Genomic DNA, 16,401 nt, shown 5'->3' on the forward strand with positions numbered 1-16,401 from the left:
GCAATCAACGCTCCTTAGTAAAAAGACAACTGTTGAAGATTTAGACATGGCACTCTTATCTCGTGATTTTAAACAAAAGTAAATTCTTCCCATTTGATACAACTTTTACTGAATTCAGATGAATAAAAGGTGGTTCTTAGCATCTTATTCTAATGGGTTTTCCTTTACTTCACAAATCCTGGAGAACATACCTGCATGTTGCTTCCCCACTGAGCTTTGCCTTCCAACAGGGAATCCAAGACAGCCCTGCTTGGTTCTTCAGCAGCAGGATCGTTACCACTCACAACATAGTAGGATGATCTCACCCTTTTGAAAAATTCTACATCAACATTCTTGCTATTGCTGTGGTTGGGAATATAGACCAGGTCCAAATACACAGGAGGTCCTGGAGGCACAGCTATAGATTTTGTTGATTTCCCATTTCCAGGTCCTAAAAAATAAAAATAAATAAAAATAAAAATCAAGGAGTCATGTCTCAATTTGTGATAAAATGGTAATATGCACTGCCTACTAATGAGAAATTCAAGTTGGACAGACTGCCATATCAAACTCCAGCTGTTATATTCATATATATTTCTTGATGATTTTGAGCTATCCCTGTGGAATTTAAGCAGTTGCTAAAATCATGTATTTGTACCATTAAAATCTACTTAGTGAATAGAACAAGAAAGTCACATACAAAAAGAATAAACTATTAACCTTATTTATTTATTTATTTGATTTATAATTCATCTTTTTTTTTTTTTTGTACAGGAACTTAAGGCAGCATTTTCAGTGTTCCTTGCTCCTATTTTCCTCCATAACTGTGAAAGAAGTTGGGCTGAGAAGTGATTGAGCTTCCTTGTTGAGGTGGACCAGAACCTGAGTCTCCCTGCTCCTAGCCTTAACTTAACTACTTAACCTTAACTACTTAACTTAACCTTAACTACTACACCATACTGGTTCTGAACATCACATATTACAAAGAATGTGAAATGTAATAGATTCAGAAGCACAAGCATCAAGAGAGAGAGAAGCTCGACTTCTGGGGACTTCATGAGCACACTACTTAGTTTCCTTGGAAAAAACTGTATGGAAATAATTTGCTCCTGCCCTTGGCCACGATGCTTTTAAAACATTCTCATTCTAGCCTATAGCCTAATATTTCCTGGGAATCTCTTATCCAAGTATTAACTAGGTCTGACCTTTTTTCAGATTAGCCAATGTTATCTAAGTGCTGTCCCCTTGCTGGGTAGGCACAAGCTGTTAGTGCATGCTAATCAAAGATGAAAAGAAAGCAAGTAAAATTAGCCTATTCTGGGCATACTGTAATAATATTCTAACACTCTATTTTTTTTTCAAAGGAGAACCACATGCATCAGTAGCCTTCCCCAGCTCAGCAGCATCCAGATATGTTAACTTTTTTTTTTTTACATTAAATTTAAACACTAGTACAATGAGACACTTTAATTAGTACAGAGTAATACAATACTCAGTGGTTGTTTTTAAACTAAGTATCTGACCATAGATTGCCATGTGTATTAGGAGCAGTACGCTCCTTCTACATACTCAGTAAAGCTATACCAAACTGTAAGAAAATCATCTTCAACTATAAATACTAGCTGTTCTCTCCATTGTCCCCATCACTTTATCCATTAAGGCTATTTACCAATGTTGTTGAATCCAGATTGACAATAAATTATTTCCTGACTTCCAGACACAGGTTTTAAATTGTCTAGCAGCCACTGACCAAAATATTATCACTTCTTAATGTAGCAATTTTTCATTTGCTTTCTCAAATGCTGATGGTAACGATAACCTGTAGTTATCTGCTGTGTTAACTTCAAATTCTGTGGAGTCCTTGGGGTTTCTGAGCTTGGTTGTTTTCTTGCAAACGTTTCATTGCCCAGCTAGGTTTACCTGGCTAGGTTACCCGAAACATTTGCAAGAAAACAACCAAGCTCAGAGAACCCCAAGGACTCGACAGTTCAACCCTGAGCTACATATATTCTCTTCTATTGGTACTTCAAATTCCGTAACTTAAAGTACAACACATCTTGAAGTGACCAGTTAAAGAGTAGGGCACATCAATTTGAATAGCTATCACACGCCCAGCTCTTTGGTTTTTTATTTACTTCTGCTGTGCTAGGCAAAGTTCAGAAAGATCTTTCCATAAATGTTTCCTGTAACAACAGAATATGTTTATTTATATATCATCTAATCCCAATTTGAAACACAATTTTTCCAACAAGCAATAATATATCAGCCATTTGATATACTTTGATGCCCTTTTTTTATACCTAAGAATATTAATGATTATAATAATAATACATTAAACTTGCATGCTGCCCAACTCTCAGCAACTCTGGGCAGCTTACTGTATGTTTCTGTGGTGTGTAAAATGATCTTAATGTTTAAGTTCTAAAGTGCATCCTGACTTTCTAGTCCTTTCTTTAATGCGTGAAAGAACTCTGCATTATACAGTTATCTTGATGTGAGCAGGGAGCCTTCTTGATCTTGGTAGCCTTCCCTTTTTTTTCTTTCAAACTAGCAATAATGTTCACGAGAAAATGGAATTAGGGGTTTGTTTGGGGTTGTTTTTGCTTTTTTTGCTTTCCCTCGCTCTTGAAAAGATTTCATGAAAAATCACAGCAATAATATTTTTCTGCATTCTAACTGCAGACTTTAAATTGAAGTGGACTGGAATATATACTCATTGATCCTTAAAAATGCTAATATATTGTCCACATGCTAAAATGTTTACTGTGGGAATTTTGTTTTGCCATGCACAGTGAAACACTACAAACATAAACGTTTCATTAAAAACATGTCATTCTATCAAGTTGAATCATATTAAAATCATGCAGGTCAACAAGTCTGAAATGAACTGACTTGATTTAAGGTATTTTAATAGTCCTCATGTAAAATAATAGCTGTTTAGAGCAGGCAGGTTTAAGTGCAGCTACAAAAAAATCTCTACATTTTCTTTAGTAATTTAGTTAATCCAGTTGTATTGGGATTACAACTTTCAGAACTCTTAGCCACCAGCACCGTCAATGAAGCCTGAGAATTTTGAGTGCTGCAATCTGGTACATTTGGAAGACAATAGGCTGAAGAAGGCTGATATATGAGATTAACTTTATAATTTATTCTCACCTGAAGTTGTAGTTTTTGCTGACTTTGATGTTGTAGAATTGGCTGCATTCTTAGTTTCCTTATCTTTCTCTTCATTATGAGATTTTACCTCTGGAGTAGAGACATTTTTGGCAGCTTTCTCCACAGACTCCTTCTTCTTTGGAGAAGCTGTTTTTGAAACTTTATCCAATGATTCCTTCAAGCCAGCAGGCTTTGGAGAAGCCACCTGCTTGGGTTTGCCATCATTCTTCTTGGCAGGAGAGGAAGATTTAGTCTTAGTCCCCTGCTTTTTTGTTTTTGTCTTTTCTTTCAGATCCTTCTTCAAAGGCTTGCCTAGGTTCTGGTCAATGGGTAATGTCTCTGGATCTACCATGGAGACATCTGGGTGCCTAGGTGAAGGGCTGCGATCTTGAACAGGGGCTGGGGGAGGGTCAATGTGTTCATATGTAATTGTTTTATCTGTTGGTATAGTTTCAGATTCATCTTCTGAATCAATGTTAGCATCTGCTGTAATAGAAGGACACTCTTCTGTTTCAGGGGGTACATCTGAGTCGGTCTGTGATGGAACAGATTCACTTACAGAAGTAGGGGGAGTTTCACCACACAGGCGGGCTTGCTGTTTTCCTCCAGAGGGTGGTGGAGCACCTCCTGACTGAATTAACAGCTTTTCTTGGTCTTGAGATTGTTCTTCATTTGCAAACCATTCTAAGGGGTTAGGATTTATAAAAGAAGGTGACAGTTCTGTTTTGGGATGCTTGTATTCACAGGATGAGACAAGACATAAATCAACATCTTGACGGATTTCAGATTTTTCTGAAACAAAATATTTATCATTCTCATAGTGATAACTTGATATGTCAGGTGATTTGGTGGCTTTCTCTGTGGATTCATAAGGATAATGGACAGACTCTGATGGTTTGGCGGATTTCTCATAAGAATAATCAAGGGCTTCTGGTGACTTGGTGGTTTTTTCTGTTATTTCATAGGAATAACTATCTGCCTCTAGCGATCTGGTGATTTCCTTTGTTGCAGCATAGTTGTAATCAAGGGTTTCAGGGGATTCAGTGACTTCCTCTGTTTTTTCATAGGAGTAACTAACAGCCTCGGGTGATCTAGTGCTTTTTCCAGTTTCCTTATAAGAGTAAATAAGAGTTTCTGGTGATATGGCTGCTTCTTCTGTATCTTTCTGATCCTTAGAGACTAGAAGCTCTTGACCATGTTTTGTCTCAGGGTCTTGAACTATTGATGTATGATAGCCAAACAATTTGTCTGGGGATACATGCAGTGATAATAGAGATGACTGAGAAGCAGCCATTGTTTCTTTCATTATGGGAGGTGAATCTGAAAAACTAGGTGAATATAAAGGAGAAGATTCCCGGGGTGTTAATGAAGATAAATCAGACTTTGGTGAGAGTTTCTCCCCCAAGCTTTGCATTTTTTCTGATGGAAATGTAGAATGTATCGGCATATCACTAGGCTGTGTAACACCTGATAGAATTTCTTCTTGTAGGGGAGAACTTGCCTGTGATGGTGTATGAACAGAGGAAGAGGAAGGTGAAGGTGAGGCCTCTATCTGAGAAACTGAAATAATCTCTGAAATATCCTTCTCATGGCCATAACATGTTTGTTCCACTGGCGATATTTTGTTTGGAAATCCATGTTCTTGCATATCTGAAGGGCTAAAATCAACTTCTGTTGGACCATTTTCAGATATATGGTGCACAGCAGCACCTACTATAGGTTGTTCAGGAGACTGTCTGCTAAAATCCATGGCCAAGGACTGTTCAGGTGAATCTTGTCCAAATTCTACTGACATAGTTGATTGTTCAGGAGACCTATGATCTAGTATTGGTGTCCTTGATTTTGCTGTTTTAGGGGAAAAATCTGGTGGAGAAATAGACATTGGTCTTGGGCACTCTTCTTTAGATGGAGACATTTCTGTTTCCTGAAATGTAGTTGGTGTTTGTACAACAGACACAGAAAGAGAATCATCAACTTCAGTAGAGTGAGGAGATCCAACCTCAGCATGCAGTGAAGGAGATACATCATCAGTGGTTGGTTCTGGGAATGAACTAGTAGCAACAGATGCTGTAGAAACAGATGCAACTCCTTCAATATGTGAATAAGTATCTTCTGCTACAACTTCATCAACAGGAGTTGCAGATTTATCAGAGACTGTACTTTCAGATATTGACATTTTGGTGTCCTCCTTGAAATAGCCTAAATGACTAATATCTACCTGAGTTGGAGAAACCTCTGCTAGCTTCCTCTCATCCAAAACTAATGCAGACTGAATTTCTGAAGTTTCTAAATCATCCTTTTTCTTTTCTAGAAGAATGTCTGACTTTGGAGGTGTCAGCTCCACATCTTTTTCATCCTGTTGTTCTTGGAAAATGTTTGTAGAAGTAAGTTCAGAAACTGAGCTCTTCTGCAACATGGACCCATCTGTTTCACTTTTCTTTTCAAAGGTAACTTCAGTTTCTCTGACAGATTTTATATCAGCACTCAAAAACGTGTCATAGGAAGACTCTGTACCTATAAGTGGTGGACTTCGTAAAGGTGAGAGCACTTTCTCAAAAGGCGATTCAGAGTCAGGCACTGGTTCATCCATTGGGCTTATTCTGTGTTTTGCAATATTGTCTTTGGCATCACTAACTTCAAAACTGATTGGTACTTCAGTTGTCTTTCCAGGAATCTCAGCTGGAATTTGGTTTGACTTTTCATCAGTGGGAGACTGATAGTAAGGTGTATGACCAGCACTTCCAGCAGCTGATTGTGAAGGGGATACCACTTCTAATGTTTTATCATCAGGGCTGGGGCACTGCTCTTCCTGGATATCATGTTGTTTTTCTGCCAATGTTGTGAGAGCTACAGGTTCAGTTGATGTTTTAATCTCATTGGGAGTTAGGGAAAAGTTCACACTACGTTCACTAAGAGGAGTTTTAGTGACTGGCGATAGTGGGGCTGGACTTTCATCTATAGTTGGGCTAAGCTTCTCATCCCAAGTTTCTGAAATTTCTAATTTATTAATAGTTTTGAATTCATTTTCCCGAAGACGATACAGGTCCTGGAAGGAAGATTTGTTAAACTTATCTTCTTCTAGCGAAGAAGGTGGTGAAATGGTAGAAGCTGAAACACTATAGTCTTTGCCTTCAGTAGCATCTGTTTTAGATCCTTCGGATAACCCATTAAAAGCATCAGGAAGAGGAGAAACTTTAGGTCTAGCAAAATCTTGAGAATATAGTGTTGACTCATACTTAGTAATGTTAACATACTCTTGGGAAGGCGATTCACTTTCTTCATTATTTGTTTCATCACTCATTACATCTCTTGGGGTTGACATTCCATCCATTGGAGTTGGTTCACTGGATATTTCAATAGTGGACTGAGTATAACCTGAAGTAGCAGTGAATTCCTCAGGTTGGTCTTCCCTGTTTTCTTCATCTGAAACAGTTGCTTCACTTTCTGACCCACCAGGTAGAGTTTCATCATGGATTGAAGATGCTGGTTCCTTTGCTGGAGATGGAGATTCTGACAATTTAGTTGGAGTAGTTATACGCAAACCGTATTTATCATCAATTTCAGCAGCTTCAGCTGCTTTGTCTACCACAGCCATGACATAATCCTCTTCCACTTCTATTTTTTCAGTTTCTTCTTCATCTTTGACCTCCTCAGTTTTGTCTTCTTCCTCAACTTCTTCAGTCTCTTCTGTTTCTGCCTTTTCAACTGTTGTTTCTTCTACATTTTCTTCATAGTGCTCTTCATACTCCACTCTAAATTCTGCTTGTTTATCATACATTAACCCTTTCATTTTTTCATATTCAGGAGCTTCTATCATTTCTTTTTCAATCTCTCCTGTTTCAATGATATCTTTTATGTCTTGCTTTTTGAAATCTGGTGGTAGCTCTTCTTCCTCATTGTCCCCTTGTATTTCTGCCTCCTCTGTCTCAGCCTTTTCTTCATAGTCACCTGCCTCAGAAGATTCTTCAAATCCTGCTCCTTCCTCTTCAAACTTTTCACTGTCATCAACCCTGTCCTTTCCCACAGACTCCAGCTCTTCAGGAGTTTGTTCACATTCTCCCTCAGGTTCTGTGGCGGTTATGTCTTCATCAGGAGAATAAGCAGGGCCTATTTCTTCTTTTTGAACTTTGTAACCCTCCTCTTGTTCTATGACAGCTGGCTGGCTTTCATTTTCAACTTTATCTTCCTGAAGCTTTATTTCCTTCACTACTTCAACTTCTTCTGCTTTTAGTTCTTCAAAATCTTTTGTTAAGTCTTCTGGTGAGGACATAAGCGATCTCTCAACTTCAAGTTCTTTCCCACTGGCTGCCAGGCCTGCAGCTGCTACTGTTGCAGCCCCAGCTCCCAAAGCTGTCACTGCTGCAGCTGGGGTTTCGGCCACTTTGAGCTCTTTCTTCAGTGACTTGCTTTTAACTTTTTCTTTGGGTTTCCCAGCAAGCCCAGTTTCTTTTTTGACAGGTTCTTCCTTCTTCTGTGGTTTCGGCTTTGCTGTAACCTTCTTTGATTCAGGCAAAACAGCAGAGGTTTTCTTTATTTCCTTAGGAAGTTTCTTGGGCTCTTTCTTTTCTTCCCTTTTCACTTCCTTTTTCTCTTCTTTTTTGGATTCTTTTGGAAGAGCTTCTTTCTTTGGCTCTTTTTTAGATTCTTTCTTTACTTCTTTCTTGGAATCATCCTTTTTAGGCTTTTCTTCTTTCTTGGCCTGGGATTTTTCATCCTTCTTAGGCACCTCTTTCTTTGACTTTTCTTTCTCTTCTTGTTTTTCTTCAGGTTTTACTTTCACTTCCTTTTTCACCTGCTTCTCCTTTATTACTTTTGGTTTCACATCAGTTGCTTGTTTTTCAGCAGTTTCAGATTTCACAAGCTGCTGTTCCTTTGCTGTCAGGTCTTTTTCAGTCACAGAGAGCCTACTCTCACTTTTTGCTGGTTTATCTTTTTTTATGATGGGTTTATTTTCTACTTTTTGAGCCTTTTCTGGTGGGCTAGATTTCCCTGCATCAGATGTCTCCTCTCGCGACTCTTTTCTGACAGTCTTTGTAGACAGCGTTTTAGTGACTGGCTTGAGACTTTCTTTACTATCTGTTCTCTGCTTCAGTTTTGCTTGTTTTACTGCTGGACTTGCCAGATTACCAGTTAAGTCTTTTTGTGTCACTGTTGGTTGTTTAAGGAAGTCCAAATGTTTGAGTTTCTCTAGGCCATCTAATATGCTATACTGGGTACTGTTCCCTGGGAAAAGAACTCTGATAATTTTTTCAGCAGGGTTTGCAGGATGCCATACAATCAAAGAGGAGATTGAAGTCAAGTAGGAAACTGGGATGTCTATTTCTTGACCATTTGGTAGCACCAGTTCAGTTTTATCTTTGTTTGTACCTGTCCACTGATGCATGAAATACTGCATCTCTTTGCTGCTTTTGACTGGATTAAGCACATACATTTCCAGTTTCCCTACACCCATTTTTTGAAAAAGGATAATGGGCTCAGTGTTGTTTCCTACATTTCTAAAGAGAGGTTCTGGTTTCATGGATAGCTTGTTTAAGTATTGCAATGTAAAACAAGCCTCCTCTACACTTCTTTTTAACTGCACATTAGGATCAGGATTTCCTAGGCTTTCAGGAACATTAAGAAATACAACTCCCAAATCAGGAGAAATTAGATTTTTCATCCAGTCACTGTTGGTGGTAGAGCCTTGAGACTGCTCCTCTTCTAATTCTGCTATTTTCCGTTGTAGCATGCTGTTAATTCCTGGCAAATTATCATCTCCAATGTGAGTCAGCAAAATTGAATCCACTCTGTCCAAATGTCGGATGAGTTTCCAGAAACAAGATTTCCTCTCTGAACCTCCATTGATAAGCATGTTGAATCCATTCACTGCAAACAATGCTGAATCTCCTCTTCCACCAGGGAAAATATAACAACAAGGCTTAGAAAGTTTCAGAAAACCTCCTGATGTTGGTGGCTCCAAAATATCAAATGGTGATGGTACTTCCACTGACTCTGACAAGTATTCTGTGAATTCAGAAAGCCCTTCCATTTCAGGCAAAATAGGAGAAGAGTTCAGCTTAATGTTGATGAAATCTTGAAGGTTGTGTCTGTCAAGGTTTGAATTCTTCCAGTCCCCTTCCTCAGGACAGAAAAGAGTTAAGCTGGCTTTGTTAGCAGGGTGAGTAGTGCTCAATAATTCTCCAATCTGAAATTGCAAAACCCAAACAGAAATGTTACATGGTTGTACACACTGAATCCATATTTGTGTCTCAAAATTAAATGAGACTCAGTAGAAAGTGGATTACTGAGTTAGAATTTTGCCTTTGGCCCACATAACTGATTTCACTATTCTAATAAATATAAAAGTAATTTTGCTAGTCTAAAGTCTTCTTTTCTCTGATATACACTGTTAGCCACAAGAAAATAATAGCAATTATACACAGTAGGCCCTGTGCCCAGGCATTTCCATATTAAGAAAAGCTGCTTTTATTTCAAAAGTATTTATATTCCGTCATGGTTGCAGCTGTGGAAATATCTCAGCCGTGTCTGCTGACATCCTAGAAAGACTGAGCCAATTTAATGTTATTATTTTAGACTCGGGTAGAAAAGTTACCTATGTTTAAAGAGCAAAGTAAACACGAACTACATTTGTGAAGGAGGCAGATATACTAGAATATATAGTACCTTGCAACGTAAAAGATCAGGACTGAGAAAGAAACCTGTTTCTAGATCCATCTATAGCTGTTTCAGAAAAATATACAAAAAGGTCTTGACTTCTTGTTTGAATGTAAATTCATAATACAAAGAAGCCTTCATGTGACCTCATTTTTTAAAATAAGCTTCACCTGATATACTGCCTTCCGTTTTTGAGAAAGATGGTTGAGAAGGTGGTTGTGTCTGGGAGAAGCAATGGCAGACTAAAAACAGCTTCGCTTTTAGCGGAGCTGACAACTGCAGCAGAACGAGGCACCGATGAATGGATTGGTGCCTTGAAATTCGTCCCTGGATAAAGGTGAGGACTTGGGATCGCCCACAGTGCTCCATACAGATGCTCCCAGTGACAAGACTGTAAATCAGCGGTCTCTGGCGGGTTTTAGAACTCTGGGAACCAGCAGAGTCAGCTTTGCCCAAGCAGTGGTTTGGAGCCCGCAAAGGGACAATGGATTGACCCACATCCTCTCTTAATCACTTCTGAAGATGGCTTGTAAATTGTTTTTTGGATATTAAAAACCTTCAGAAAGACAAGTTTCATTACACTGGGTGATTCTCCTTCAAATCCTCAGCGAAAGAAGTTTCATGTAAGTTTAAGAACTTAAAGAAAAAAATTTTATTTGGAAATAAGCAGCAAAAGGGTGATTAGAACGTTGATTTTGGAAAGGTATAAATGGACTAAGGGGCTTGATTAACTGGAAATAAGTTTTTGAAATTAATTATAAGAATCCTTCCCTGTGATTTGTTTAAAATCCTATTAAAATATATGAAGATTTTGAATCTAAGCGTAAGAAAGCTTTCCATGGGAATGTTGTGGATTAGAAAAAAAATGGTAAGATGAGACCTTAAAGGCAACCAGAAAGAACTAAAGATTATAATTAAAGGAGAAGACCCACTAATATAGAATGGAGAAAAGTATTTTAATTATGGAAGCATTCAAGGATATTTGGCAACAATGCACTCAGAACTTTCACTTAAGTTTGTCTGCTACTATAAAAATGGGTTTAAAAGAGGAGACAGAAGAGGATACAACTGAGAATCAGGCTGTTTTGGTTAGGGATTTAAAAATGACAGGCTACAAGAATAATATTGACAAAGATGTTACACAGCACTTACAAATGAAACCAGCTGATGTTTTAATAGGGACACACAAATAATAAATCAGAAGAGTGACCTAGATACGTGGATTTCAACTCAGAAGAGTGACTTGGACAACTTTCTTATTTTGGACCTACAAAGGAGATGTGTTATACTTACGAAGGAGTTCCTGAGAAAAAATAAAGAATGGATGAAAAAGAAATCAGCTTTTGGGGCCCTACTTAAATAAATAAACATCAAGACTTTTAAAAGCAAAAAGAAGGATTATAAAGTTGGCTTATTTCATCAAGGTTAAAATATATGATTTTTTTTTTAGTAGCTTTTAATGGTTTTTTTCCTTAACCAGGGCTGAATGAGGAGGCTTTAAAGATTTGTCAATAGATAAGATATGGGAAGGAGAAATTTTTTTTGCTGTATTTTTTAGAGAAAGTGATAAGCTATGGTTTTAAAACTGAAGGAAAATGTTAAACTTGCAAAGGAGAAAATGATAAGAAATTAATTTGTGGGACATTATTTGAAGGTATTAAAGATCAAGATGCACTGGTGTTTCTGGCAACTCTAAATGGAATTTTTCTTGATTAAGTTTGAATGATGGGGCATTAAATATTTGTTTATAGATAAGATATGGGAAGAAGAGATTCTTTTTGTTGTATTTTAAAGAAAATGATAAATTTACTGTGTAAAGTAAAGTAAAAGAATATGAAATCAATTTATTTGTTTAAAGTTAAAATATACATATTGTTATTTCTGGTAACTCTTAATGGACTTTTGCTGATTAAGATTGAATTATGAGGCTTTATTATTTGCTAACAGATAAAAGATGAGATACGGGATGAAGAGATTTTTGGTTGAAATGTTAGAGAAGGTGATAAGTTACTGAAATTGTTTGTACTTGTCTTGATGAAGGGAGAAGTCATTTCTTTATCTTTTTTCTTTATCTTTTTTTCCTTTCCCCCTTTTTTCTCTCTGTACTTTTTTATTTTGTATTTTTAAACTTCAATAAAAAAATTATTATAGAAAAAAGAGAAGATGGCTATGTTCCAGCAACAGAGAATCCTAGAAGAAACAGATTATCCTACTGATCAGGATTGAGGCCCAGTCCTGGGATGGAAGCAGTATTGATCAGCCTAGAGTCACCTTTACTGAGACCCCGAATGTGGGAATGTGCTTTCTTGGTCCTATTAGACCTCTCAGTTATGTTCAATACCATCAACAGTGGCATTTTGCTGGACCTTCAACAAAGGTTGTAAGATTGCACTATGCTTTGGTGTTCTGCTCTTACCTCAGCGGGCAGCTGCAATCTGTAAGGGGCAGCATTCAAACCCATGATTGCTCCAATGTGAGGCGCCCTAAGTTCAATGTTCTCCCCTATACTATTTAATATATCTGTGAAGCTGCTTTAAAAAGTTATTTGTTGGTTTGGGGTAGGATGTCATCAGCATGCTGATGATACTCAGTTGTTCGTGGTCACTCCTGGTTCAACTGTGGATGCCACAGAAAGCCTAAACAAGTGTCTGTTAGGGTCAGATTAAATCCCTCCAACAACAAGTTGCTAGACATCAATAAACATCTCTGAACATCAGTTGCCATGGATATTATGGACAGGGTCATGCTCTCCCTGAAGGAATTGCTTTATGGCCTATGTGTCCTCTTGGACCTACAGCGACTGCTTAAGCAGCAGGTAGAGGCCATGGTCAGTGGGACCATCAGCTGTCACAATAGTTTCAATGCTCCCTGCACCAGGATGCTCTGGTGATGGTAACTCATTCTGTGATCACCATGTAGTTGGATTAATGTAATGCACCCTATGTGGGACAGCCTTTGAAATTGTCCCAGAAGCTGCAGCTGATCCTGAAGAAGGATGCTAGACTACAGGTGGATCAGCCCTGCTACTACAAGGTAACACTAATTTTAAATTTGCTATAGTGGCTACCAGTATAGCCACTAACTTCCTGGCCAATTCAAATGGCTTGTTATCCCTTCAAGGCCCTATGTGGTGTGGCATTGCTTTCCAAGGACTGAAGCTGCCCAACCAATAAAAACATCTCAAAAGGGTTTGCTGAAGTTCATGCAACACCCTCCTTCTTGGCATTTTGCAAGGCAGTTAAAACAAGCTTATTCCATCACGTTTTGAACCCTAGATGATTGTTTAGAGACACTCATATTGGAATGATTGATAAACATTACAGGTAGTCCTTGGGTTATGATGCCAGTTAGGACTGGAATTTCCATTGCTAAGCAATGCAGTCATAAAGCGCAACTTCATGTGACTGCATTGCTTAGTGACAGCAATCCCTGCAGTTCCCATTGCTGTTGTTAAGATCATGGGTTGTTTGGCAAGCACCTCCTTGCAACTTCCTGCCAGCTTCCTACAACCAAACTCCATGGGGAAGCTGGCAGGAAGTTGCAAGTCCCAGGCAGCTTGCAAGTATGCTGGCAGGCAGCTAAATGGCTGCTGCTGGGTGGGACAGGTGCACAAGGGTGTGTGGGTGGCTGGGGAGGTGTGGCATGAGTGCAGCGAGGCTCAGGGAGGGTGTGCAAGAGTCTGCAAGTGGCAGGGGAGACTGTGTGAGTGGCCAGGGAGGTGCGGTGCAAGTGCACTGGGGCTTGGGGTGGCTGCTGCTCAGGGGAAGGTGTGCAAGTGGCCAGGGAGGTGTGGCACGAGTGCAGTGAGGCTCAGGGAGGGCATGCAAGGGTGTATGGGTGGCTGGGGAGGTGCAGCACAAGTGCAGAGGGGCTGGGGGAGGGTGCATGGGCAGGGGAGACTTACCTAAGCAACTTGCAAACTTTCCTGCCAACTTCCCCATTGACTTTGCTTGTGGGAAGCTGGCAGAGAAGGTTGCAAATTGTGATCACATGACCACAGGATGCTGCAATCAACACAAGTGCAAGCTGGTTGCCCAGCGCCGGGATCGTGATCACAGGACTGCAGGGGTGCTGGGACAGCCATAACTTCAAGAACCGGTTGTAACCACCACTCGTTCAGTGCTGTCATAACTTTGAACAGTCGCTGAACGAGCGGTAGTTAACTGAGGACTACCTGTATACTCTGGGTTTATCCGCTTTGTTGTATGGTGTCCAGAATCTTTAGGCTGGGGATGGTTACAAAAATTGTAAGCAAATAAATAAATAAAACTGGCTATTTTTTATTCCTTGTTCTGCAGTCTGCATAGTATTTTAAAAATGAATAGCATTATGGGTAACTATCTGATTTTTTTAATCCTCTTCAAAAACATTAAATTGATGTATCTACTGTACAATTAAATGTACAAACAAAACTTATGTCGCATTAAGTTACAGGTAGTCCACAGATTAAGAACGCCCAGTGACCCATAGTTAAGAACGGAGCCTACTGTAGCAAAATTCGAGTTAAATACACAATGAATTGAGTTAAATACACAATACTATTTATACAATATTATTCAATTGTACTGTTCTGGCTTACATACAAATTTGACTTAAGGACAGACCTCGGGAACAGAATTCATTCTTAAACTGGGGACTATCTGTATACAGTAGCAACAACTAAGAAACAAACCTCTTGGTCAGTGAAGATCTCAATGAAATTCTGAAATGAGAAAGATCCTGACTGAAGAATGAGTTCGCCTGTATTTTCAAAGCTCTGCCCAGTCAGTACCAGAAGCTTATGTCGTGCAGCATCTGTTATCATTAAACGCACCTGCAGTAGAAGATACCAATAATGACTTTGAAACATCTTTTACACTTCATGCTTTCTCTAGGAAAAAAATATTAACATCCTCAAGGAAGTTATAGATTACCTTTGGATTGTATTTATCCAAAAAAGAAGGAATACTTGTGTTTCAGGTGGGGGATAGAACATGGTTTTGTAAAACAAACAAAAAAACCTCACATATAGCAAATGAAAGGGGGGAACTTTTTTAAAAGCAAAACAATAACGTTAACTCAATAAAGATAAAAGAACAGAAAAGCAAATCCAGTAAACATTAAAAAGTTTGGAAAGTCTGGAAAAGTAAGCTTCTATGGTCACAACAGTCCTAAGCAATCGATTTGATCTGCACAACACAGGGGCTACCAGATCTGGATTGCATTGGGACATCGCATGTTTGCTCATTTGCTCCTCCTTTCAGACACCTATGATTCAATGAATTAACATTTACAATGAGTTCAAGGATGATCACTAAAAGCTTAAGGAAGCAGAAAAAAGCAAATTCCATGCTGGTTTGGCACTAATTGTGTTGGGATATAAAAATCTAACATTATTTTTAACGGGTTACATCCCTTTCCTGTTCATCATTATCATTAAACAATGAGATTAGTACTTGACTATCTCATGAATGCCACTTTATTTCATCCCTCTTAAGTGCACTAGACTCATTAACAACAGAATTCTCTTCTTTTGTTTCCTGTGCCTGGTGGCAAAACTCTACGAAGGCTGCCAGCACATTTTACAAAGCAATTACCTTTTCCAGGGGAAAAAAAAGCAAACAAACAGAAATATTTCACTAATATGTGGCTTCTGCATTATATTCCCACATTTTATTTATTTAATGGGGGCCATAGGTGGCATCCAGAGATTGGCAATGGGGACAAAATAAGAAATTGACAAAATTCTTGCTGAATATTCATTTGGAGAGTGTTATCAATTTATAATGTGGAATGTCTATTATATTACTATTAAAAAGAAAAAGACTTGGTTTAAAAAAAATCAAAAACTTGCTCAGATGAGAACTAAATGCAAACTTTAGCAAAACAAAAACAAAACCATGGGGTTCGCATTACCAAAAAAATCCCCAACCCTGAAAACTTTTAAAAGACAAACAGCTGTTTATAGGAGACTCAGTATTGTGGCTTAATCCATTTGGACAATTTTGTTTGGGTAACAAACAAACAAAAATCAGTGAGATATAAAATAAGTGTGAGCAGTTTGTTGAATAATTTTATAATCTTTTAAAAAAATACATAATTTACTCCTAAAAATAATCTCCATGAAAAATGAGAAAAAAAATAGTAATTTTCAAAAGAAAAAAAAATCTAAAAGGTTCCAGAAAATTATAGGCTGGATTTGTTAGGATTTGTTCTGGAAAGCTGGTAGAAAGCCCTAAGAAAAGTTACCTGCCTCCCTGAGTATTTATGGATTTGTCACAAGCTGTTGACCAGTGAGAGAAACAGGATACTCCCACTGGTCTGCCATGCAGATTCTTGTTATATTCAGGTGATTTGTCTTTTCCTCATAAATTAAAAAAGGAGATATACAATGTCACCAAGGAAACGGAATGGAATGTGAAACAACATCATTTACTCATTGATTCATATATTTAGGTTTTATTTTCATCTAGATGTGGATGACAAAAAAAAGAGAGATAAGCCTGCCACTGAAAATGTAACAAAATTAGCCTACAATATTATTATATGCTATTACCTGAATGTAAATCACACTAAACTCAGTGGAACTTACTTCACAGTAGACATGCATTCTATTCCACTGTGAGTAAAAGA

At 38.3% G+C, this 16,401-nt stretch overlaps 1 protein-coding gene across 1 annotated transcript in view; it reads right to left on the bottom strand.

Moving 5' to 3' along the window:
- MAP1B (microtubule associated protein 1B) overlaps positions 1 to 16,401 on the bottom strand; it is a 68,728-nt gene that overhangs the window by 8,512 nt on the left and 43,815 nt on the right. The window contains exons 4-6 of the mRNA XM_007422571.3: positions 14,462 to 14,602; positions 3,136 to 9,319; positions 192 to 430 (exon numbers count right to left, since the gene is read on the bottom strand). Of these exons, the coding sequence (XP_007422633.1) occupies positions 192 to 430; positions 3,136 to 9,319; positions 14,462 to 14,602 (6,564 nt within the window). The remainder of the gene's footprint in view (positions 1 to 191; positions 431 to 3,135; positions 9,320 to 14,461; positions 14,603 to 16,401) is intronic.

The sequence above is a fragment of the Python bivittatus genome, unplaced genomic scaffold (assembly GCF_059951505.1).
Source record: "Python bivittatus isolate LINGU-HERP-01145 unplaced genomic scaffold, Pbiv_v1 ctg000850_np1212, whole genome shotgun sequence".
Lineage (NCBI taxonomy): Eukaryota > Metazoa > Chordata > Lepidosauria > Squamata > Pythonidae > Python > Python bivittatus.